Source organism: Ambystoma mexicanum, chromosome 7p (assembly GCF_040938575.1).
Source record: "Ambystoma mexicanum isolate Mex_15411 chromosome 7p, UKY_AmexF1_1, whole genome shotgun sequence".
Lineage (NCBI taxonomy): Eukaryota > Metazoa > Chordata > Amphibia > Caudata > Ambystomatidae > Ambystoma > Ambystoma mexicanum.
In genome coordinates, this window is record NC_090939.1 from 252,133,722 (window position 1) to 252,160,763 (window position 27,042).

At 44.5% G+C, this 27,042-nt stretch overlaps 1 protein-coding gene across 3 annotated transcripts in view; it reads left to right on the forward strand.

The window, feature by feature from the left end:
- The window catches only part of CRYZL1 (crystallin zeta like 1), a 653,866-nt gene that overhangs the window by 584,043 nt on the left and 42,781 nt on the right, over positions 1-27,042 (forward strand). For all 3 annotated transcript variants that reach the window (XM_069636228.1, XM_069636229.1, XM_069636230.1), the window contains 2 exons: positions 25,031-25,152; positions 26,687-26,792. In XM_069636228.1, the coding sequence (XP_069492329.1) occupies positions 25,031-25,152; positions 26,687-26,792 (228 nt within the window). The remainder of the gene's footprint in view (positions 1-25,030; positions 25,153-26,686; positions 26,793-27,042) is intronic.

The following is a 27,042-nucleotide window of genomic DNA, read 5'->3' on the forward strand; positions in this document are numbered from 1 at the left end:
TCTGACAGGTCACTCCTAAACCTGGACACGGTTCTCCCCTGTGCCAGGGTGCTCCACACCACTTGCATGTGTCACCCTGTCTCGACGCGTGTCCTGGTCCCGTGTTGGTGGGTCGCCTCTCCTCTTGTTGACCTCAGACCGCCCCTACTTCTTTCTCCTTTTCGTGTTGTTGATGGGTAATCTGCATTGCTGCTTCTATGACCGCCACCTTGTCATCCGTGTGCTCCCGGAGTCTCCCCATGGCTAGGATGCGGTCCAAATGGATGTTTCTCTCCGACAACACTGCCCTGCGTAGTTTTTCTTATGACAGACCATTGGTGATCTGTAGACGGACAGAAAAGTCTTTGTCTGGGAATTCACATGCTAACGCTTACTCCCTGAGTTGTGCGTGTAAGTCATCGATGGTTTCCTTTTCTTTCTGACGGGTCATGCAAGATTGGAACCGTTCGTAGTATGGGTTCATTTCAGGCTTCAACTTGTTGTTTAGCGCCGCTTTTGCTGTGTTTTACTTATCTGCTGTCCCTCTGTTTGGAAGCATGTTGAACGGATTTAGTGCAGAGGTGCCAATATTCAGCAATAATAGTGTGTGTTTCCTTCTCCCTTCGATGATATTCCTGGCCTGTAGGTTCAGTTCAAATTGTTGGAGCCATATTCCCCATCTGAAGGCCGCCCCAGTGGTGTATGGGTTGAATGGTCTCATAAAGGTTGTCTGCGTGGTGTCATAACTATCTAGTCTCAACGCGTTGTGCCTTGGCTGTGCGCTGCTGCTGCCTGTTATAGTTGGGCTGGCTTGGGGGCTGGCCATGCTGGCGTGGGCCCGCCGTTCTCCTTGCACATGTTTTTTTTTCTTCCAGCTTACTGTGTCTCTGGGTCAGCAAGTGTCTTTTCCTGTATACTGTGACCTCTCCACCGGATCCCTGTTGCTCTATTTCAGTACAGGGCCTTTCTGGCATCTGCGAAGCTGTTAAGTATTTATTTAGTTTTTCTCGGGGCACACGTAGCCTCTAAATCCTCATCGCCAGTGTGATGTGTTATCTGACCTCCGGTGCGCTCAGGGATGCCATATTGCATTCATCCACGGTCTCACACACACAGCAGGGAGCTCAAAGAAAACACATCTAACTGCTCTGCTGTATTACTCGGCCTAGCCCTTCTGGGGCGAAGCCTCCTTTATTTCCACCCTGATCACATTGCAGGGGTCTCCCTTCGCTCACGTGATCAGGGCTACCTGGAATACACTCAACTGGGACAAGGGCTTGTGGATTGTTCTAAATCAGTCCTCCGGGAGCCATTTTGTGCCTGATCACAGATCCTTTACACCTTGTACTGACCGTTTTCAGCTACTTATAAGTTGAGAACTGCGAGTAAGATTTGCAAAGGAATTGTAGTGCGCTCCTCACCCCTCTTGTTTTACATGTAATTTGTGGAGATCCGGACTCCAGAGGCTGCAGCACCGGGGACATTTTTCCCTACAGTGGAGAATCATAGTTATGGTTTTCTCCCCTCCCCCTGCTAAGGGTAAGATGTGTGCTCCTGGAGGGGAGTCTTTCCTTGGTCACCTGAATTGAACAAATGATTTCACTACAGCTCCCATAATTCTTAGAGACTGCGTTAGCAATTTAATTGGATTCACCTGAAGTGAAAGGCAACACAGCCTCCCTGAAGAGTGTTGGGACACGAAAGTGCTAGGAGGAGGAGAACGGCAGCCCAAATGCAGCAGAAGGGATCTAACCCTGTGAATATTTGAAGGAGGAGAACAGCAGTACCAATGCAGCATAAGGGATCTAACCCTGTGAATATTTTTGCAACAATTGGGATCTAACCAAGTGAATTGGACACTTTGGGATTTAACCCATTTATTCTTTTTCTTTTTTCAGGTAGTATATTGACCAGGAATTGGAGTGCGCGCCTCACCCCTCTTTTTTTAAAGATTTGCAAAGGGCCTTGCAATCAGACCTACAATTCTTTGACAATTAGTTCCAGTCTTTTTGACATTAATCCATTTTAGAAAGAGCAAAGTTATGTTTGTAAATACCGGTGTTTCTTTGAACATAAGACAATCATTATTTTATTTTTGTTGAATTATTTCAGTGAAAGCTCATTCAAGATAAAATCATATTTTAGGTTTGCTTATTTTGTAAGACTTTGTTTATCCAAATGTCATATTTTAAATTACGATGACTTATTGCATTGTATTTCAATATCTTCTATTCCTTGGAGGAAAACTGGGTTTACCATCTTTAAGCTTTCCCTGCATGTTGCATATGTGCTCGGGGTATACAGTGTTTATAACAAAAAAAAAATAATGACTAGCTTTTACAGTGAAATATAAATCATGAAAAAAAAATTGGATTTTTTAAAAAAGTATACAGGGGGTGGTGCGGGGGGTTGGGGAATGGGTGATAAAGCTGGGGAAATGGGTGTCTTGGGTGGACCCCCAAATTAAAAAAGACAAAAAAGTGACTTTTTAAAGTTTTTTTTTATTTCATTGAAAAGTTTTCGTTATTTTTGTATTCGTTATAAAGACTTGGAACCGTGCTTGGTGTTCTGCTAAATCACCACACCTTTTCTTTATTTCTGACCAACTGAAACTTCTGGAATTTCCCTGTCAATATTTATTTATGTAAGATAAAAAGTTCTATTTTCTGCGTAGATATTGTTCTGCACATTCTTATGTTTTGTGAAGTATTGACTTTTGTAGATATCATTTTATTTTGTTGTCCTCATTACCGTACCAGTAGAACTGGCCAGGCTCTGAGATTGACAGCCAAATTGCTCATCCTCCATGCAAACAGTAACAAGCTACCATTAATTATCGGTTTGTCCAGGTGGATCTCTCATGAGTAAAGTGATGCTCCCTGCCATGAAGTCGGCAGGTACTTCACATGTTTAAATCCCATGGCAGGGTTGACTTACTCGTTCAGCCCTCCACAGACACTAAAATACCATAAAGTGGGGTAATAATAACGCATGTATTGCAGCTCTTAAAAGTAGAAGGAATCAGGCATGAAGGGCTATGTAATAAGACACCTTGTTATTATTATTACATGTAGTTTCCCTTCATTGTACGTACTCTCTCCACACTAGCCAATGCATGACTGGGCACCAAAACTGTGGGCTTTCTTCCCACCCGTTTAATTCAGTAATGATAATGATGCACTCAGTTGCAGGACCCATGCTACTCTAACAAAGTATTTCTCGAGGTCCCATGCTTACAAACAAATGCATAATGGGCAAATGGCTTTATAGAATCCCCTTCGCCCATATGCTGGAATTGATTTCCCACACACCAAAGGTTGTAGGAAATTCATGCCAGATTTAGAGGCATTATCAAGCAGGGTCTTTTAGTCATTTTAGTGGGTTGTGTGGGGACAAGGAATGATGAGACTGATCAAGTGGTGTCATGTTGATTGCTATAAACGTTTATTGAGACAAAATTAAAACCTATCTAACCCTAACTCTAACAGGGTTTCCCTACCTAAACTAAAGAAACCCAGGCAAGTGTCAGGAAATCCGGGGAAGTCAAACTAAAAGGCAGAGTCTTGGTCAGGGCAGGGCTGCTAGTCTATTCCTATAGCTACAATAATCAATGTCCAAAAAGAACATGGTCTTCTTCCAATCGAGTAGCGTGACTCCCTTCCCCTGGTTGTAAAGTCTTTCGACAAACTGGTAGTTCATAAAAGTTCAAGCAAAGATGTGGCACACAATGGGGCTAGGAGAATTGACTCTCTTTTCCTAGCATATTCCCCAATGTTTGTTGTAGACTTTAACCCAGATGGTATTTCTCTAGACGAGGCTCCAAAAAGTCTACTTTTCTTATTTATCTTGCTGCATCCCCACTCGGACGAGGAAGATGTTCCCTGAATTCCTTCTTTAGTTGTGCCAGAGACTGTAACACCCAGTAACACTGGCTTTTGACAGGGTCAGGTGTCGACCGATAGCAGTATAGAGGTCTTCCTCAAAAGACTCTTGTTGGTTTGAACTTTTGGGCTCACACTAAAGAATATTGTGATATGGGCATAAAAACGTACCCTTGATGTCTGCATCGCAACGTGCTGAAGATTGCCTCAAATCAATTCTGTTCTCGTCAGCTGGCTCTTTCGAGAATTTTGTCAAAAAAATATATTTCATCACAATGTGCACGCACTAAATACATAGTCTCCTCCTAATTTAGAAGGTAATCAAACCCAATAAAAGATAATAATCAGTTTTCGATAAACAAATATTCTTCACTATTCAGCCACTGCAATATGTGTTTCGACCTTGTAACCACAGGTCTTCGTCAGGGAGTTTACGCTGCTCAAATTAAAAAAATTCTGAATGATATCTTGTACTATTGATTCTATTCTCACTGATCTAAAACCTCAAGTCCTCTCCAAGTCAATCTAAATGGTTCCCTCAATAGTTGAATTGATATATTCTTATTGTTCGATGGTCAAATCCTCAGCATGAAATTCCTCTGCGCCAACCCACAAATCTCAATTCTTAGTCAATCAAATTATGGCTCATTATACAATTCTAGCATAAACTCCCAACAAAGTCCTGTGGTTACAAGGTCGAAGCATATGTTGGCAGTGGCTGAATAGTTAAGAATGTTTGTGTATCGAAAAGAACGGATTTTTATCTATTATTGGGTTTGATTACATTGTAAATTAGGAGGAGACTTTATGTATTTAGTGTGTGGCACATATATTTTTGACACATTAATCCAAGGGACATTGTGTTTAGAATCACAATCATGAACCGATGCTGCCGATCCACGACAATTAAAATAGGAAATTGGATTGATAAATAAGATCACATTTTCAGGTTAATGTACACGGTGGTTAGCGCAGTGGAGAGCTAGCCCTTTCAAGAGTTTCTTACGAGAACTTTGCCTGCACTTTCAGTCTTCGAGTAGGTAACACCGTTAATACGGTTCTGGGGAGTTGTTTTTTTTTGTTTTTTTGGAAAACCTTCTGCTAGATTTATTCTCTCTTGCCAAGGTTAGTGTTACGCTTAATTAATTTACAGTTTGTCAGCCTTGTCTGTTTCTGGATGTAACAAATACTTCTTTTTCAGATCCCCTTTGGCTCCGTCCCAGACTTTGCCAACTCATGTTACCTGTTTCCCGGAGTCGGGAAAACTTTACTGGTTCTGCTGGGGACGTGAGCAATGATAGCCGTTTCACCTGGACTGGTAATCAACTTGATGTTCTTCCTCTTGTCACCAAGATTCTGTATATACTCCCTGCTTGCTGCATCTTCTTTGTAGCCGGCATGAGGTAGCGTTTTCAGTGTAGTTATTGGAACTCATGAGCACCCAGTACAGGTCACGCCACCGCCATGCACTCTTTCCTCCTTCATTGGGCCGACTGCCAGCCATCTGACGAGGCGCTTTCCAGGTGTCTCACCGATGATAAAAGGTTGACGGACTGGGGCTAACTGCCGTTCTGTTTCGGTCTCGACTGTGTGCTTGCCCATCAGCTGCAAAGCTTTGTTCAACTACTTGTGGCATTCTGCCTCTGTGCGGAACACCAACTTTGGTTTCTGCGCCTACTTCTCGTATGGTCCTCGTCTGGGGTCATGCTTTAGAAACCCTTGTGCATTCTTCTGCACCACACCCTCTGCTCTGGGTTTCTTACTTCGGTGGAAGACTTGGACTCGCCATCCAAGTCTTTCCAGCTCTGCGTATCATTCTTGTGATAGGCCTCAGCCTCGCCAGGGATCTCTCCCCCTCTCAACGCCTAGAGCGTTTGATAGTCTAGCTCTCGCCTTCGCCTTCCGTTGTTTTTTTCGAATGCCCTCATATAACGGGGCTGGTGCTAACGTAACATCTGTTCGATTAGCCATAGCTGGCTGAGCGGCTTTGTCATTTTATTTCATTTTCAAGTTTTTTCTTGCCTCCGTCTTGGTCCTCTTAAGAATATTGGAGTTTATACAATAACACATAGTTCTGGATGTATCTCCAAATAATGGAGATCTAGCCTCTGCCATTAGTCTATGGGGTTGGGAATTAAAGGAGCCGTGTCTCCGACTAGCGTCCCTTTCCCCAGGAGGAGAGTCCCCCCTCATCATTTATTTGGATAGCGACCACACCGCCCTAGCATCATGAGAAGGGTCTTCCTACTGAGGAAAAGAGATGTCATCTGAAAGATTTTCACAGTTGGCTCTGCCTTTGTAATTGGAGGTCCCTCTTCCAATATGTCGCCAGCTGCCTGCCCTCAACTGATGCATAGCTGAAGTGTGGTTAATTTCATGAATAACATGCTGTGCATATGTGTTCACACATGCTGTACAAACGCTAGACTCACTCCTTAAGCCAGAACTCTGTATGATATTAGCATTTTAATCATGATGAATAATGGGGTTGCTTATAATAAATGTTTGTATACCTGTTGCTTTGAGCATAGAGAGGCTACCTAAAATGACCAAACATATACTAAAATGGATTCTTAACAAAACAGTTACCTACTGACCCAATATGTTGCAAGAGTGAATCTTTATAGGCTTTAGTACTGGCCAGGCTATCATAGCTTGTGAGCTGTAATGCCAAATGATAAATTTAAATGCTAAATATGAAGCTGAGCCCCTGTGAATTTCCCCAACAGTGACAGAACAACCAAGCCCTACCTTCAGTAAGTAGCTACTTGCTTTTATTGCTAGGTCTGTCATAAGTAAAACTCAATGGTCTCGCTGAGTCAGCTGTCATTTGCTGAAAGAATATGCCTAGTCCACATGGACATTCAAAAATAGATTACTGTTTTATGATTTCTTCACTGTTTCATTGGTTACTGGATTTCAAGATAATATTAAGGCTGAAAGGTGATCATGACCCCTCCTGAAACTCTTGGATATGGCCTCAAGCATATGCCCATAGCCTCACTTAGTTGAAATTGTGAACCTAGCCTGGGCCACACTTAGATGGAATTGTAAATGTTAGCATGCACCACACTTAGATGGAACCGTGAACAACTAGCCTGCGTCCCATCTCTATAGAATTGGTAATGCTAGCATGTGCCTCACTTAGATGAAATCTTGAACTTTTGCCTGCGTCGCATTTATATAGAAATGTGAATGATAGCATGTGCCACACTTAGATAAAACTGTGAACCTTAGCGTGCCCCACACTTAGACGAAATCGTGAACTTTAGCCTAGCCTGCGCCACACTTAGATGGATTCGTAAACTTTAGCCAGCGTAACACTTAGATGAAATTGTGAACTTTAGCCTGCGTCACATCTAGATAGAAATGTGAATGATGGCATGTGCCACTCTTAGATGAAATTGTAAATGTTACCATGTGCCTCACTTAAATGTAATCATGAACATTAACCTGCGGTGCATCTAGATGGAAATGTGAAAGTTAGCATGTGTCTCACTTAGATGAAATTGTGAACCATAGCCTGCGCCGCACTTAGATGGAGCTGTGAACATTAGCCTGCGTCGCATCTACATAGAAATATGAATGTTAGCATGTGCCACTCTTAGATGAAATTGTAAATGTTACCATGTGCCTCACTTAAATGTAATCATGAACATTAGCCTGTGTCACATCTAGATAGAAATGTGAATAATAGCATGTGCCACACTTAGATGAAACTGTGAACCTTAGTCTGCCCCACACTTAGATGGTATAGTGAACTTTAGCCTGTGCCACACTTAGATGAAATTATGAACTTTAGCCTGCGGCACATCTAGATAGAAATGTGAATGGGCCACACGTAGATGAAATTGTGAACGTTGGCATGCGCCGCTGTTAGATGAAATTGTGAGTGTTAGCCAATACCGAATCTAGATAGAAATCCAATGACATTCACACCAACGGTGTTAACCGAGCTGAGGCTGCCAGCGGCACATCGCTGCTCTCTTGCACTTTTCCCACTCGTTCCCACTGGCTCACCCCCCCCCCCTCTTTCGGAGCCACCAGAGTGCCAGGGGACCACTCCATTGGTGATGGTGCGCGGTGCAGGTATCCTTTAACATTAGCCTACGCCAGACCCACACAGAATGTTTCTATTAGCAATGCTTCACCTGCTCAGAATTGTGGACATTAGCCTACGCCAGACCCACACAGAATTGTGAATGTTGACTGTGCCTCTCCTGCCCGAAATTGTAAACATTAGCTTACGCCAGACCCAGATAGGATTGTGAATGTTAGATATGCCTCTCCTACCTAGAATTGTGAACATTAGCCTGATTGAGTAGACGAAGCAGAATATGGACAGATTGGACTGAATGAATGGGGCGGAATGAAATTAATGTAACGTGCTGTAACCGCCCACACGTTGGATCACAGTACACCTGTTCCCCATGTTGTTGCCATATATCTGTATCCCCTATATATGCTATCTATCTGTATCCCCATATATATCTGTATCCCATATATACCTGTATCCACCCTGTCGCTGTGTATCTGTTTGTCGCTATGTACGTCCCCACCGTCCTGCTCACGTGCCTGGTCTCAGGCACTTTTACTGATAACTACCATATCACACCACTACGCTTACTCTCTATTATACACCATTATTCAACTAGAACACAGCTATAGACTGAACACATCCAACTGATTTCCTCAGCACCACACCTATCGCTAGGAAGCAGCTATCATCCAACAACTATACCAGCTGCACACGTACCCGGTGCACCCACGCACCATACAACACTCTCTCTCTCTACTGACTTGAACTACAGTTCCCGAGGGCGTTCAACCTACCAGCACTTTGAGGTCATACCAATGATATATAAGGTGCTATATAAATGCCAAGTAACATAACATAACATAGGCACCAGCTGGGGTATGATGCACTGATAACACAAACAAAGGAATGTTTTGTAGCATAAACTACCCATAGGCTGGAGTCATGTGGTATTTCATACCCCATCTAAAAATGTCACTTATTTATTTATTTTAATTATTTATTTATTTACGCGCCGAAGCTCGCAAGCATCAGGGCGCGAAAAAAAAAACAAGGACAGAGATTCACAGGACAACACAAATAGAGAGAAGAGAGGAGAAGCAGAAAGAGGGCAACCTGATACGATGTGATAGTTGCCTAATTATTTGAAGAGAAAGGTCTTCAATTGCTTCCTGAAGAGTTGGATGTTGCTTTCCAGTCTGAGGCTGCAAGGCAGTTTATTCCAGTGGGAAATTGCCAAAGACATTCACCCCCCGCTACCCTCCCCACAGCGGATAAGTTAGTTGTCTGAAGAATTTATCACAAACATATATGCTAAATGTCCTGGGAGGAGTGCCCAGTAGAATGGATTACTGAAAAGGAGCAAACACATTTTGCTTTAAGATCTTAAAACTAATTATCTGTTGTCAAATTCTTTCAACTTATTGCTAATTAAGTGATGTGATATCATCTTTGAAACAAAGTTATATTTAGCACCTAAGCTTTGTGGTAAACCAAAGGGTGTCTCACTTTCTAGTCCCTGGGGATCTCTCAGGTGGCCAGGGCACATCCATCACCTTTGGATCCAGACCCTGGTGGTGGACCAGTTCGGGAGGATCACCTGGGTGGGGAATCTTCAGGGAGTGGGGGTGAGGCAACCGATGGTGAGATGCGGTATCCCCCCTTTTCCTGTGCCCTTACCCCACCCTATTTTCTAGGATTATCCAATGTCCCAACACCCCCCCTTAATAAACAATGGGCAGAGGAAGAGGGCAACTGAGATTAAAGCAGCTAACCCTTGCATATATCATTAGACATGTCCCCTTAATCAGGTCATGCAAAGTCAGCCATTTGACCTTAATCACATTCATCTGATACCCATTAGCTCCCCCAACATGGATAAAAGGTGGAACACAGAGACACACTCTGAGCAAGGTGAGACAAGAGAATGAGCAGATCTTCCAGGACAAAGGCAAACCCATTGGACGACCGATCCAAGGACCAGAGCAAGGGGAAGGAAAAGCGTGAAGTTCCCTGCAGGGGGTTATTGCCTCTGGGAAACTATGAAGGAGGCGCAGAGAAAGCCGAATCCCGGACAAAAAGAAGCCTGCATTGTGTTTCAAGTATGCCAGCGACCCTCCCGGGTGAATGATAGAGTTGGGGAGGCGAGGCCAAGCCTGTGGTATCAACCTTGACCCAAATCTGCAAAGACAAGCCAGGAATGCACACAGCCAGATAACTGTGAAGCCAGTGATGCAGACTAGCAAAGTGGTCCGGCGAAAGGAAATAGCTCATTCGAAAGTCTCTGCGAAATGTTTGATGTCTTGTTATGAAGGGCAAAGTGAACAAACTGTGAAATGAGCAATGGTCAAGATTAATCCCGACGAAAGGGGAAGTTAAAAGGCGATTGCTTGAAGAGGAAGATTTCTTTTGAACTTTTCTGATTGAGGTATAGAACTACCAATACCAAGAGACATTGCGGCAAATAACATTAAGGGAAAGCTGATGTAAAAGTCAAAGTAGTCCTGCGTAGGTCTATGGTAAAAGCCTCGCACATTCGAGAGTCTTCGACATCCTTGAAAGATCAGAGCCCGGCTGAGGGAGACCAGAAACATGAACTAAGTTATGGGAAGGGAACCCCTAAAGAATATGAATGAAGCTTGGGGAAGGGAACCCCTGCAATTGTTGTGATTGAGAGGTCTGGGCCCGACAGAGGGAGACCTATGTGAACTTTTGTTGAACTGTAAAAGAACTTTTGGAAAGCTGGAATAAGTGACTTTAACGTGGAAGGCTAATAGGGCCTCAACCCACATTTTGAAATGCTTTTTTTATAACTTGAGCCACAGTGTGGTATCCTGTTTAAGGGGGCCGCCTTACTCGGTGCTGTCCAACGTGGGGAGGAGAGCTGACTCAGCCACATTGGTCCTTTGTTATAACATTGAATTTTCTTTGCATACACATTCCCCTTTACACACTTTTTGCATAAGAGCTAGGGCAGGCATTAGGTTTTGTTAGTATAGGTGTTTTGTTTTGACATATACTGACTAGGACTGTGTTTTCTTTATTATTTGATGGTAGAGACTACTCCTATCATAGCTATATGAGCAACGTAGGAGATTTTCCAAACCCCAAGAATCTAATAAAGGTTTTGAAACTTGTAACTTTTGTGTCCGTGTCATACTTGTGATACCATGCCTCCTTTACAGCTGGCAGGAAGAACAAAATCACTAAGTGCATACTCACACATGTCCATTTCCATTTTGCGCTTCTGTAGAGCAGGCCCCTGAATGATGTCAAGGCATCAACCGCGTAAAAGGTCAGATCAAGGCTTTGAAAAGGGGCGGATGCAGTAGAATAAGTTAAAATAGCATGATGAAAATGGTGTGCAGTAGTTAAAGCGAGCATCATTTGTTTGTGGTAGGATTGGTCGGCAAATTTTGTGTAAGTCAACCAAATGCACACATATATAGTGCAGGGAGGGTGGGGGTATAGAGTAGTGTTGGGTCGTACCCAGTTATAGTTTCGAAAAGAAAAAAAAGTTTATAAACGCAAAACTTTTGAATACAAAGTTTCGAAGAAAAAAAAATTCGAATTCATTTTTTTAATGTTAAAGGGTTTAGTTTCGTATAGTAAAATAAGTGTTTTTTATTTTTTTTAAAAACAGGGTTTTTTTGGGCGGGGGGGGGCATTCAAATTTTTTTCCGATGCTTTGTTGTCGAAACATTTGTATTTCGAAACTTTGACTGTCGGAAAAGTCACTATAAACCGTGTTGGGTAGGGAGGGTGGGTCTTTGGGGAAGAGAGAGAAGTGGGATAAAAGGCAAAGTGCTGACCTGACTTGGATATATAAACTAGCATAAAGCAGTCCATAGTCACAAAAACTGTCAAAGGTTTGTTGAAGCAACACAGGTCTCCACTCTTTGTGGAACTCAATGTAGTTCTTTTTTTCAAGTGATTTTAGTTGAATCTTCAGACTTCAAGTGCTTAAGCTTGTAGGATTCTATCGCTGGTGTGATGTAATTTAGAGGTAGTCTTGTTCATTTTTTATTTTGTTTTGCTAATTTGGATCATACAGACTTAGTTTTTCCTTCATTTATTATTTATAACTCTTATGCTGCCAGACAGTGGTTTCAGAAAAGTTTCTTAGGAGTGAAGTACTTCATATCTCAGAGGCAGTGGTTACATTGGTTGCAGAAAGCTCTGTAGGTCAGGTTGTTCAGATTAAGTGCTGGAGTCCAGGCCCCATTGTGACAAGATCAAAGGCAGTTTGGCACACACGCTTCTTTTTAGGCCTGCTTGTTCAGAGCATCCTGATTTGCTTTTCTGGCAGACTGATGTATAGGAATTACATAATCACCTGACTTACACGTGCACTAGATTTGCTTTCAGGTCTTTTGTGAGGAGGCCTGGGATTTTAAAAGGGGGTTCTTGAAAACAGCATTTATTTTTGGTTGGGAAGCTGCCATGGAGTTAAAAATCCTACCTATTCTGTGAGCCCTATATATAGATGTGACAGCTTGCTGTAAGGTAAAGGGTATTATTCTCTTTTCATAGATTTGAGTGGACATGTTATTTTAATTCCTGCTGACATGTCCTTAGGATATGTATTGCTTGTGGCCTCCTTTCCTGGTCTTTTGGATGACCCTTGGCCTTGCATACTCATGCTTTATTATTGACTTCATTTTGAGCTAATGAGTGTTTAATACATTAGGAAACCAAAGAGCTTGTATGATTTTAGAGTAGCGATCTGATATTTTAGAATGTTACGACATTTCTCGAGGGAGCTAAATCTCGTCTATACTTTATTCCTTTCAACCATGAAGCTGCTCTGTATGCTCTTGGAAGCTTAATATGGATTATATTTGATATGTATACTGGAGAAGTGTGTGCTTGGCTGATGAAATAATAAGAAATACTAAACGTAACGGGTTTCGTCAAGATTTGTTTACTATACTTGTCATGCCATAGACACTTGGATGCTGAATTTCAGAAATATGGATTTTTTTACAAAAAATTAAGGCGACAATGGCCCTCATTACAACTTTGCCGGTCCGGAAACAACGGTGCTGGTAAGCTTACCGGCACCATAGCTTCCCAACCGGCATAGTACAAGGCTGTATGGCGGGTGCTCTCCCGCCCAACAGGTCGGACTTGCCGGGCGGAGCGGCACCCGCCCACAGACTTTCACAGAAGCACCGGCACCGTTATTAATGGTGCCGCTGCTCCCCACTCCCTATCGGACTCTATAGAAATGGGGAACAACATAGTTACCGGCGCTTGACTTTCCGTCAGCTGGGGTTGTAATACCCCGGTGTTACTGGTAAGCCAGGCGCCGTTAACTGTTTATGGGTTCGGCAGCTACCTGCCGGTTTTACCGGCACAGTTACTTCCGGACCCATAATGAGGGCCAATGTCTCTTTGTTGATTTCCTTTGTACTTGCAGTTAAAGCATAATGGTATTGTGCATGGTCTGTCCCACCATCTGCCTGCTTTCCAATGTGGTTCTCTATTACCTGCACTCGCAATCTGTGCCTCAGGGGTCTCAGGCAGTGGGGCAGGTACACCTTCAAAGTTGAGCAGTGTTAGGCAGAATCCTGTGCAGTTCCCTTAGGGAACACTGCAAAAAGATTAAGACTACAGGAGTAAGCAGTAAACCCAATTGGTAGCAGTCCGCACCACCCAGATTTACCTGGTAGCTGTGGCTGAGCAGTCAGACTTCTCTCAAGAAGAGTAGGGCAGCATATAGAGTATACACAATAGGGCTAAAAACACAGTAGAGCAAACAAATACTGACCAGAGCTTACTACAAAAAGTTTATAATTATTTATTTAAAACACACTTTAGCCAATATACTAGCACTCTAAATCAAAAGCAAGTTAAAACACAGGTAAAGTATACACACCTCCCTTGATAACTGTCAGACAAGTCAGAGTTAAAACACCATGATTTGTTAAAACAGATGTGAGCGCGTAACCTGATGGCACTCCAATAGTTCAGTTAAAGGGAGAGAAGAAGGCAGAGCGTAGAAATAAAACAGGTCCCAAAACTTTTAGGAGTTCTCAGCAAGGGAATAAAGGCAGTATATACTGTAGAGCCAAAGTTCATAGGCCAGGCCCACTTTAAATGGAGCAAAGCGAAATGTGCCCAGGATCACACGGTTTAAAATGCACTAAAAGTCTTTGCAGAATGTTCAAAAGAGGTTGGGGCGATTCAAGAAGGTAAAGTTAGAAGGTCTGGGGCCAACCCAGTTGGAAAGCCAAGGATTTAAGGGTCACCTTGGGCAAACTGAAGAAAGGGAGGCCAGGCAGGACAGAGTACCTTAAAGAGAGGAAGCTCCAGCGGTGGCAGTTGTTCCTGGCAGTCGTTGCAGTTTGTTGTTTCGACCAGGGGAAGAGAGGATCTCGTCGAGGAGGAAACGTGGAGTCGTTGCACTGCACAGGGATGAAACCAGCCGCAGAGTTTTGTCAGTAAAAGGTGCGTTCCTTTTATTCGCAGTCAAAGTGGTGAAGCTTGGCTATCCGGCCGCCGGGGTGCTTGGCACGGGCGATTCAACCAAGAGACGTCTTTGGAAGGCGAAGTGGCAAACTGGTTGATCCAACCAGCTCAGAGGGAGAAGACTCTTCCAGCAGAAGATCTCCTCTTGTCGTCGGGAAAGTGGTGAGGTCGTTGCAGCAGGGCTCCACCGGTGGTGTCGTCATTGCAGATGGCTCAGCTTCTTCCCTCTTTGGATGTCTTAGGTCCTGTGGCGACTTCTGAAGTTCCAGTCCCAAAGGCCCTGCTTTTATGCAGAAAAACCTCCATTCAAAATCCTAGCTGTCACTCAAACATGCTAAGTGGTGAGCCGGGCGGCTCACCACTGGCCCAATCAGAACAGAGTGTGACTTGAGTTGCTAAGGCAACGCAGTCTAGGGTGCCAATTCCCCTCCCCACCCATCCTGTGGAACCCAGACAGAGTGGCACCATTTGGAGGGCTTCTGTGGAGAAGCCTGCCAAAAAGTGGAACAAAGGGCTCGACCTTGGTCAGAGTTACAGAGACAGACAGGAACGCCATTTTAGAAAAGAGTTCTGACAAAAAGACCCAACCGTTGATTTAATATTAAATAAATAAACCAGCGGTATCTTTAACATTGCACCAAAAAGTGGTGCGTTTAAAATCAATGGGAAAATCCCATAGAGAATATTCCGGTAGAATATTTTGCGTGGTAACCACTGCCACCAGCCAGAAACTCGACAAGGGGGGACTGGGCAGTGCTCCCTTGAAAACAGACCCAGGGGCAATATAATTAGCCCCTTCCAGTACTTCCACAATATGATGGTTTGTACTGGTTCTGTTCACAATTTAGGACTAGTAAAGTCAATGGTGACTTTACATGCCCTGGGAGACAGTAGTCAGTCCCAGGGTATGGAGTCTATGTTTGGGGGTCACTATGACACCCCTGTGTTACTGCACTGAGGGTGCTGTGTAACACACATACCAAAAACACATGAAGCCCTATGGAGTAAAAGACCCCATAGCCCAAAAAACACATTTACAGTCAAAGGACATACTCAAATCATGCCTAAGAGTGGGAGAAAAAGAGTCTCACTCTTTGCAGGATAAAAATATAAACCCCGAGAATCCAGCAAAGTTGCTGGGGGACTCACTAGGGTTGGGAAATTAGCCTTAACGGAGAATTCTCCCTAACAGGGGCGCAATTTGAAAGGCATTTGTGGGTGATGACAAGGGGGTGAAGGGTGATCCTATCCCGTACTGGTAGCCAATGGGCGTCCTGTCTAAAGCTAGTGATGTGAGTAGAACTACGGATGCTTAATGCCGATCTTAATGCATTATTTTGCAAGACCTGGAGTTTGTTGAGGTTCCGTTCAGAGGTGCCTAGGAAGAGGGTGTTGCAGTAGTACATTTTGGACAACACTAGTGCCCTAGCTAAGGTTATCTGGGATGGAGCAGGACTCCTCTATTATTCGAACTGGATGACCTAACGGATATCCTGAACAAAGGTCCTCAAAGGGCTCCAATCCTACTATTTCATGTTTTTGTACAAAAAGCAGTAAGTGTAAACTGGGAAGAACCAGAATGAAGTCAGGCCGTCAATACAAATTTGACAAAAAAAACAGACCGTCAAGTAGTGACCCGAACTACTTATCTGAACGCACCACCCCAGAACGCCTGGTGGTGCAAGCAGCAACCTCTACCTCCAAACAAGCTGCCTATCCAACAATTCCACCAGATCTGGAATAGACACCTGGTCAAAAAAAGTTTTTTTCTGCTGGGAGCATGGCTCTCAAGTCTGTCAACTCTACATGTGCCCTTGCAAAATGTACCTTCACCCTATGGGACTGTGTGTTTATGGCAGCTGAACATATTCCCAAAGGGAAAGAAAGAGATGGCTTCCTAGCCATTGTAAAAGATGGGAAAGAGGCCATGTGTGAGTCTTTACAGTCAGGTTTGGATTCTGCTGACAGTATCAGCAGAACCATGGAAGCAAGCACTATGATGCACAGGTTTATGTGGTTAAGGTAGTCTGTATTTGCACCGGTTGTGCAGTCTAGACTCCTTTATATGCCTTTTGACGGGTCTTTGATGGGTCTCATCTTTTTGGCAGCAAGGCTGACGAAACCCTTGAGAAGCTGCAGCCAAGTCTCTAGGTGCCGCCATCAGGCAGCCTCAATCTTTTCACCCCAGTGGCCCTTCTTGGAGGGGTAGATCCTTTCGCTTCTACTCCTCAGTTGGTAGAGCGAAAGGAATGGCTGGTCAAAGAGGCCAAATAAGATTCCCTCGTGGTGGACGAGGGAGAAGTGCAAAGCCCGCCCAAGCAGCGGCATCTTTACCATCAGCCGCTGCTCCAGTCGCCTCAAAACCTCTGAGGTCTTCACTCACGTCACCCCAGTGGGAGGCAGACTGTCTCAGCATCTGAAAGAATGGCGAGGCATTACTTTGGATGCTTGAGCATTAGAAACCATAACCCAAGGCCTCCCCTGCATTCAGAGACCTCAATCATCCACCGGGAAACCACTCATTAAAGGTTCCAGATCCATTCCTTTTGCAGGACATTTTGAGTCTGTTAGAGAAAGGTGCTATAGAGCCAGTACCTGAAACGGAGAGCAACAAAGGGTGGTATTCTCCATATTTCCTAATCCCCAAGAAGGACGGAGTACTGAGACCCATCTTGAACTTGAGATGCTTGAACAAGTTCCTTAGGAAGGACAAGTTCAAGATCGTCGCACTTTATCAGATCCTTTAGGCCCTCCAGCTCCAGGATTGGATGGTGTCATTGGACCTTCAGGATGAAAATTTTCATGTGCCAATTCATCTCAAGCACAGAAAGTACCTGAGGTTCGCCATTGGCAGTTCTCATGATCAGTTTCCAGTTCTGCAATTCGGGCTGGCCTCCGCCCTAAGGGTATTCACCAAACTGGTGGCAGCGAGTATCAGGAGAGGGGGGATTGATGTATACCCCTACGTGGATGATTGGCTGATCAGGGCACGTTCTCCCAAACAAGTCCTGGATCATCTCAGTGTAACCTGCCACGCTCTCCAAAGTCCAGGCTACCACCACAATTACAGGAAGTCCCATATGATAGCATCTCAAAAGCTCCAATTCATCAGGGTTGTACTGGATACATCCTTGGGAAAACCCTCACCACCCGAGGTGAGAGCTCAACACATTCTGCAGATGTTCACCACATTTCAGAGTGCACAGCATCTCCTGATCTTTGACTTCTTGAGGTTGCTCGGCCTCATGGCATCCTGCATTTTCCTGGTGCCAGAGGCTCGCCTGAGAATGAGATCCCTTCAGTGGGCTCTCAGGACACAATGGTCTCAATTCTCGGGCAACATGTCGGACCTACTTCAGGTTCCAAACAGGATTGCACAGGATCTCCTGTGTTGAGCCTGCTAGAACAACATTCTGAAGGAAGAACGATTTTGGCAACCATGGCCGGAGATGATGGTAGTTACGGACGCCTCACTCACTGAATGGGGAGCCCACGCCAACAATCGGACAATCAGCGGTCGTTGGTCTCCACCGGAGTCCAGCTACATATCAACCTTTTGAAGCTGAGAGTAATCAGAGTTGCGCTGTAGGCTTTTCTGCCCTACGGGGAAAGAATGTCCAGCTAATGACAGACAACACAGTGGCCATGTACTACCTTAACAAGAGAGGAGGCGTAGGGTCACTACCACTGTGCAGAGAGGCAATGCAGCTCTGGTTCTGGGCAGTGCAAGAAGGAATCTCCTTATCGGCAGTCACCTAGCCTGAGTGGAAAATACGGCGACAGACACTCTGAGCAGGTATAGCACAGTCTCCCACGAGTGGGAACTAGCTCAGGAAGTCCTTCAAGATATCTTCACCATTTGGGGAACCCCCTAAGCAGATCTGTTCGTGACCAGTGTCAAGCGGAAGTGCAAACTGTTCTGCTCCAGGGAATTTCACCCAAGAGGAGCTCTAGGGGATGCGTTCATAGTGGACTGGGAGTTTTCACTTCTGTACGCGTTTCCTCCAGTCCCCGTCATTCCTCACGTGATCAGGAGGTTGAGAAAGTTCGGGAAATCCATGATCCTAATTGCTTCGGACTGGGCCAGGAGAACGTGGTACTTGGACCTTCTGGACATGTCCATCTGCCCTCCAAAACGTCTTCCACAAAGAGAGGACCTTCGAGAGAGAGAGAGAGAGAGAGAGAGAGAGAGAGAGAGAGAGGAGGGTCGGGTTCTCCATCCCGAGGTCAACACGCTCAACCTTCACGCATGGTTTCTGAGAGGTTGAGATACAAGGATTCGGACCTCCCAGAGGACGTAATGGAGATCTTGCTTTCGGCAGAAGGCCAGCAACAAAGTATTTGTACCTCTGCCGTTGGAACAAATTCTGCAGCTGGATGCAGTGATAATAATGTGGATTCTTATCTATGCAAAACACCGGTGGTGTTATCTTTTCTGCTGCATTTGGCCAATCTGGGGCTCCAGGTTGGAACCATTAAAGGTTATTTGTCTGCGCTTTCCATCTTCAAGCGCTCATTTAAGGAAATGTCATATTTTAAAATACCTTTAGTAGTACAATTTCTAAAAGGACTCACTAACGTATTCCCTCCATCTCATTTTCAAGTTCCTATTTGGGACCTTGATCTTGATTAGAAATTTCTCATGTGTGCACCATTTGAACCACTCCATTCATGTCCTTTAAGACTAATAACATTCAAAACCATCTTGTTAGTGATATGATATGGCATTTATAACGTGCCTATACCCAAGTGTTTCAAGGCGCGACGAGGCAAGGGAGGGGGAACAAAGGGAAGATGGAGACAACGATCTTACTAGGCCAGGTGGCATTGAGATTGCATAAGTGCAGGGGAGAGGGGTGGGGAAAAGTGTGAGCGGGAGGGGGCAGTGCAGTACATGGAATCAAACAATAAAAGAAGTGTGGCCAGCTGGTGGCAAGTGCAAGGGTAAGTGCAAACAGCAGGTGTCAAAAGTGCAGGTACAGGAACTGTAGGGTTACAGATACAGACCCAAGTGCAAGGGTTGCAGTGCAGATGTGCAACTGGCAGGGAGGGGACCTGGGCCCGAGATTAGAGGGTAGCCAGGTGACCAGTGCAGTTTCAGCTAGGAATTCAGCAGGCGAGAGGCTGAGGGAAGGCAGAAGCAAAGAGGAAAGTCTTGAGGTGCTTCTGGAACCGGAGATGGTTCTCCTCAAGTTTCAGAGGGGCAGAGAGGCTGTTCCAGAGGAAGGACATAGCCGAAGAAAGAGATCTACCACCAACACTTTGCTTGGAGAAGCGACTGACCCTGAGGGAGTTGGCGGCGTGAAGAGCTTGAGTAGGAAGGTCTTGAAGGTCTTGAACTTAATCCTGGCAGCCACTGGGAGCCAGTGCAGAAATGTCAGTGCTGGAGAGTTACGATCCCTGGGCTTGAGGCCAAGGACAAGTCTTGCAGTCCTTTTCTGGATGAGTTGCAGAGGGCGGAGAGTAGAAGCAGGCAGATTTAGAAAGAGGCTGTTGCAGTAGTCCAGCCTAGAGGGAATCAGAGCTCTCGAGACAGTGGGCCTCATTACGAGTCACCCAGTCTGGAATTGAGGGTGGCGGTAAACCCGCCACCACCGTTGTTTCCGGACCGGGTGATCTCGAGTTCTGCAGGCGGGAGGTGACACCTCCCGCCAGGTCTGACCTGGTGGGTTTAACACCACCCGCCTGCAGGCGGATGTGGAAACACCGGCACCATCACAAGATGGTGCCGGTGTTTCCACTTCCCCATTCCCATTGAGTCCTATTGGACTCAATGGGAATGGGGATTTACCGAATTCCGCCTCCGGGAATTCCCGAGTCACCGGGGTCTTAAAGCCCCGGTAATTTCGGGAATCACGGAGGCGGAATGGTAATACGAGTCCGGCGGTAACCTGCCGGATTTTCAGGCACGGTTACTGCCGGACTCATAATGAGGCCCACTGAGTTTCTGGGGGAAGGAGAGGAAAGGAATAATACCTCTTTACAGAGGTGCAGTTGGTAGTGTGACTACTTAGAGACGTCAGAGATGTGTGGAGAAAAGTAGAGTGTGGAGTCGAAGATTACCCCGAGGTTCTTAGCCTCAAAGGTGGGCGCAGGAAGAGGGCCAAGGGAGGCCTGCCAGAGAGTGACAAGAAAGGAGGGAGCAGGTGTGCCGATGAGGAGAATCTCCGCCTTTCCTGGCATTAAGGCAGAGATTGTTGTCGGCACCCCACTCCCGGATAGCAGAAAGACAGTCAGAGGTGAGAGAAGGAGAAGAGGTGGCAGAAGGGAGCCTGAAAACGAGCCGAATGTCATCCGCATAGCACTGAAAGTTGGGGTGGAGAGCGGCAATACGGTGGGCTAGAGATGCCAGGTATTGGTTGAACAGCCAGGGAGAGAGGTTACAAGCCCTGGGGAACACCACAGGTAGAGAAAGAGATAGAGGAGAAGAAGGACCCTAGTTTGACCTGGGAGGTTCGATCGGAGAGGAAACGGATCAGCCATGCCAGGGCCTGATTGGTGATACCCAGGTTATCACAGAGCCAGTTGGGCCAGATGGCATGGTTGACCGTGTCAAAGGCAGAAGAGAGATCGAGTAAGATGAGGACAGAGGGGGTATTAGAATCGAGGTTGGAGAGCAGGTCTTCACAGATGTTCAGGAGAGCAGTTTCTGTGCTTCTGGTTGCTCTGAAGCCAGACTGATGGTCATGGAGACAACCAACAGATTCAGTATGAAAATTAAGCTGGGAGATGACCAGCTTTACCAGGGGTTTGACCAGGAAAGGAGTGATGGAGTTTGGGTGATGGTTAGCCGGGCAGGAGGGGTCGGTTGAGGGTTTCTTGATAAGAGGGTGCACAAGAGAGTGCTTCAGGGGGGAAGAGAAGGCTCCAGTGGCAAAGGAGTCAGCCAGGGCAGGAGCAAGGGTGTCAATGTGGTCCTTGATGGTTTTGGAAGAACAGGGGAGAACCTCTTTTGACAAGACTTTCATAGATCGGACTTGTCTAGAAACCTTTTACGGGGAGAACAGAGGAAAGGCACAGAAGGAGGGTGGAGAGGTGGCCACAGAGGGGCCAGAGGGAGAGCGGAGAGTAGAGGGAGGAGGGGGAGAGGACGAGAGAGAGGACAGGATGCCATGAGTTTTAGAGATGAAATGAGAAGCCAGGGCTGTGCAGAGGGCCTGAGAGGGGACAGTAGAGGTAGAGACTGCAGCAGGATTGGCCAGCTCCTTGCAGATTTTAAAGAGTTTGGCGAGTTATTGGATGCCGCACCTTGTCCAGATGGATTATATTAGCTATTGCCGAATGCTGAGGACTGGCCGGGAAAGATCCCCCAGAAGGCTTGAGAGCTCATTTCACTAGGGGCATGGCTGCTTCTTCTGCTCTGCAAGATGGGTGCCAATAAAAGATGTTTGTGAGGTAGCCACTTGGTCCACCATTCACACTTTTACTAAGCATACTGCCTTGATTCCACCTAAAGCAAGGATGGAAGCCTTGGGAAAGCAGTCCTTCATTTGGTTCATAACAACCCTTGATTGGAAAATTTGTACTCCCTCCGCCAAAACTAATACTGCTTTGGGAGTCTATCATAGATGAGGAATACGTGGGAGGACACAATCCATTCGAACAACAAGTTACTTACCCCTCGTAACGTTCTTTCGACTGGATGTTCCTCACATGTATTCCTCATCGCCCCTCCCAGCCTACCCGCAGTAGAATTTCCTTGATTTACACTTTACGCTCGTTCAGAGTATGGTATGGTCTAAACCACATTAACGCTGGTAGTTCTACTGTTAGAAAAACATGAAAAAAAACAGAACTGAAGCCAACGGGCGCTGCACACTCCATATATACCTTCGATGATGTCATCCTCTAGGAGGAGGCCCTCGAGGGACATCGAGTTGACCGGATCGACACTTAGAGCCCTCTCCCGAAAATGTTTTCAGAAGCAGCTGAAGCTGGATATAGGAGACATCATAGGTGAGGAATACACGAAAACAACATCCAGTCGAAAGAATGTTACCAGGGGTAAGTAACTTGTTCATTGGTGGAGATAATTGTTTCTCCCTCACCATGGGAGGGTAAATTATCAAAAATAGATGGCCCACTGATGGCCTCAAGTTTTTGACCTTAGCTGAAGCGAAGTGTTTCAGACTCTGCCATGTGCTGAAAAAACAGGTCAATCTAGAAACCCTGCACATGCGTTGGTGTACTTCTAAATCCTAAGCTTTAATAGAAGTTATTCTCAAATAAAAAATTAAATTGCAGTCCTCTGCAGCCACAGGCTGTACTAATGCACACACACACAAATATGAGGCAGCCCACATGAGCTTATTAGAAAAACAGGAAACCCCTTATTGTGATCAGGGACACAAACACATTAGAGAAATGGGGTCCTGCAAAATTAAAAATTCATCACTGGAGCAATTGAACCTCTTTATCCAAAATCGATAATTACAATAACGCACTTTGGTTTGAGTAGACAGTAATGAATTTAATTGTTAAATATTACATATCATCAATCAAGAAAAAAACAAGCTAAAAAGTAGAATAGAATTGTGTCCATTATACTGAATACAACAGAGGTAAATAGATACACAAAATCTAATCAAAATCACCACAGATGCATAACTCCAACACATGAAAACGCCAAATGTGAACACATCACCATAACACAGAAGATCTACTATAATACTTATGAAAAAAAAAACTATTGGCATCAGACCTCCTGCTATCCAAATATGCCTCGAACTGCACTTGAGTGTCAGCTCTGGCAACTATTAGTTTGGTATGTGCCTATGTTATTCCACAGTAAGGTAGATACGTGCAACCTAATACACATCTATCATGTCTGTGATATTCATGGGTATCCGCTATCTTGTTGAACAATGCCTACTCAAGTTTCACCCGAAGGTGGCCCCAAGTGATTTGCATGGCCCAGTCTTCTTCATGGCAAGAAACAAGTTAGTTGACTGAATATTCGACACATTGTCTGTGAGGCAATAATGTACAATTAGCGTAAACGTAATGACAGAGCACAACAATGGCAGAGCAAGTATGCAGTCAGGAAAGAGTATGAAAAAAACACACCTATATATGCAGGACCACCAACAGTGGTAACATTCAACTTGATGAAGTTGTCAATTCGAGACTGCACAGGACAATTTTCCATGTTGGCCTGCCATCACCCCACATTCTGTGAATCTGAAAAATAGGTGGGGCACAATTGGTCCCAGCTATCGGAAGCCAATTCTCGCCTTCACGGCTGCTAGACATCTAACCAACCGATACTGCAATGTTGACTGATATACTGACCTTTTATAGTCCATTTAACGTAAACTGTGGGACGCCATGAAATGTACCTGCCTATAAAACCCACAAGACTAAATGAGTACACAGCGCTTAACACAGGTCCACACCAGCCACAACGAATAAGCATTCTCGTATCTCCGCAGACCTGTAGTGCGCAGGTTCTGAATGAACTTGACTATCGCAAAAAGTGTGCCATTTAAAGATCCGGCATTAATCACATGATAACGTCTGGGACGTAAGGTCATACTCCACATCCCCTGTTACCATCCTGGAATGGTACTCTGCATCACGTACAGATATTATACTAATTCAGAGCATGCACGTCTATGCTTGCCGTGATCTGAGCTAGAGGTGATTCGGTGTGAGCTCAGATGGAGCGTGTGTATCTGAGCTCACTCGGGTGGCATTATTTTAGTAACAATCGAGGTTTATAAAAATAATGTTTTTGTTTACATGTTTAAATTGTCTATGTTCACTATGTATTTTTGTTTATTATTAATTTCCTTTGTCCTGTGACTCATTTGGTTTACACCATTGTCAATATGTTTTACACCATTAATACATCTGAAATTGTGATGTCTATTTACTTATTAATCCACTACTAAAACTCATTTAAAATTCTTTTTCTGGAGTCTTAATGTATTCGGGGACACCCTGATCAATTTCTGTTTAGTATTTATTTGTTCTCTGGAGCAGAAACTCCGGTTCTACATCTCCCTAGTCTGAGTGCCACCAAAATCTGCAGGCCAAGGACAGAGCTGCATGGCAACATTACAAAGGGTGCAGGAAACCCTGAAACCCAGGACTAAGACTGAGACTTTGAGATGCGTTCAGAAACCCCTGGGAGTTAGGAACACCTAGGAGCTGACACCAGACTGAGGCAAAACTCAGTCCCACACTTATCAGGAACGTTTGTCTGTGAGGTACATTTTTCTTTTAGTTAATTTACCAAGTCACTATATAGACTCTGATAGAGTATCCATCCTGGTTTCTTTAATTGGTTAAATAATACAGTTTTGTTTTTTGTTAAGGGCATCCTATTCATACTTACCAGCATAAATGTTTGTTAGAGAGAAGTTTTTCTGGCTGGTCACTTGATCCAGTCACCCTTGTGACAGTGTTTCAGGATTCTGCAACATTTTGCTCTCCAGATGTTTTTGACTATAGCTCCCATCCACCTTAGCCAGCATAGTCAATGGTGAAAGATCATGGGAATCACAACCCAAAACATCTGAAAAGCTGCTGGTTGCAGACCGCTTTATCCTTATCACCTCGTGTTTATGTATAAGGTTTAACTCATGACATTTGAAGTCACATATTTTGAAAGGGCCATCATTTGTAATGTGAGCATCTTCTTTTTTTGTCATTGCAGTAAGATTATTTGAACATGGAGAGACTGCTGCTTTAAGTCTACCGTTGCTGCCACACAAACACGACCTTATTACACTTCTTGCAGTAGGAGGCCACTGGGTGACTACAATGGAAAATCTTCAGGTGCTACCAAATGTTATAGCTTTGCCTAAGGATCCAATGGCCCCATAATCCTTCTTTCAGCTAACTATGTATCATATTGTTTAGGTGTCTGCTGAAATGAATGATTTTATGATTGCTTAACAAACTGACCCATGCTTTACGCTACTATTGATGTAAACAGCTAGGCAAGGCCTTGTCATTTGAACCAAATGTTCAATGTTGGGTATTTTCTGTAGCTTGAGTTACACAAGCCTTTCTTTGCGGTTGCCTTTCAATTTTGTTGTTCCTGATTGTGGCATTGCAAACCTTATTTGTGATGGCTCACAATAAAGAATGTGATATTTGGCCATCCCACCAATAAAGGGCACAACCTATGTTACTTCTATCTGTGCCACCTCCTTTTACATGTGGGAAGTGTCTTACAGAGGTAAGGCACGCTAAATAGATTTGTGTTCTGGCCAACCGTCAGTCCCTTTTTCTGTCAAAAGGGCACAAACCTTGTTCCCCACTTTAATAGCAATCCAAAAGAATATGCTTCAGTGACAGAGTCGTCTTGTGATGTCTTCTTGTGCTCCGGTCGATCCCTGCCATCATTAATGTATTGAGCAGCTGGGATAATAGCATATAGTACTCAATAATGCCAAAGTATTGCACTTTTTGGTTCTATCTTGTTTGGTCATTTTCCCCAAATTCTCAATTTTCCCTTAAGGGAAATGTCAAATGATTGAAAACTGAAACTAAAAGTAGTCCTCCAGCATCAGGCTGGGAGAAAAATCCAGCTCAGGCATTGACTACAAATTGCCCATATTTGCAAATCACAGTTTGCAGATGCTAATTTTGACAACTGATTGTTTGAGTAGTAGCTGGAGTCCAGTTCTGGGAAGATTAGCTGCAAATGGTGCAGTTGAAAAGCACATTTTTCCAATAACATTGGTCAAAACTAACAGGTGCATTGTACATTAAATGATCAAATTGAGCCATAGTCCTGGCCCACCCTGGCATATTTGGTGGCACTGCTGCTAATGCACTATTGGTCAACCAGAGCCTGTGATTATCCATTGATGTCCATTTGATGCAGTGGATCATTGAATCCTTGGTACATGGTGTACTTGTTTTATTTGCTCCTTAATCTGCTTTTCTGGCAGGCTTGCTGGGCTGGGCTAAGAGAACTGGGAACAAGAGCAGCCATTGTTGCAAACTGGGTGATGGAGAGAGCAGGCTACCTGCCAAGGAGATAGAGGCTGGCTAGGAGTGGAAGGAGTTGGGCAATTCTAAGTCTCTTGTTTTTCTCTTTCACTTAATGAACCCTGAAAGCCGATGAGACGCCATAGAGAAAGACAAAGAGGGAATCTGGGCATAAACATGGGGTAAATTATGTAATCGTCCAGAAATGGGCAATGTTTTCCACCCCTGTGTCCCCCTTAACACTGAAAAATGCAAGCTGTGCTCTTATTTTCTTGCACATCACTGGAAATCTTTTACAGGAGTGTGGGGCATTGTGTATGTTTATTTGCTCTTAAAAGGTTATTCATTATGGTAATGTTTTATTTTTAAGCTTGACCCTCCAGACAGTCACTGCTTGTTCCTTAAAGGAGCCACCATCTCATTTCTCAATGATGAAATTTGGAGCTTGTCGAGTGCACAGCAAGGAAAATACCTTCATATCCTTTTTCAGCTTTGTGAAATTTCATATGGCTTTTATTGGCATCTATGAAGACCTGACTATTTTGTGAAATTAAACATATTCCTGAACAGTAGTTAGATTTTAGTCTTTTGCACTATTTTGTAGGATATGATCATAGTTGAGGATTTGAAGCTGAAGTTGCTATTAGCCCAAGCTGCTTCAGAATTCCCAGTTGTGTATGCTCATTGGCTCTCCTTAAAAAGTCTAATTTGCTAAATGTTGTTCTA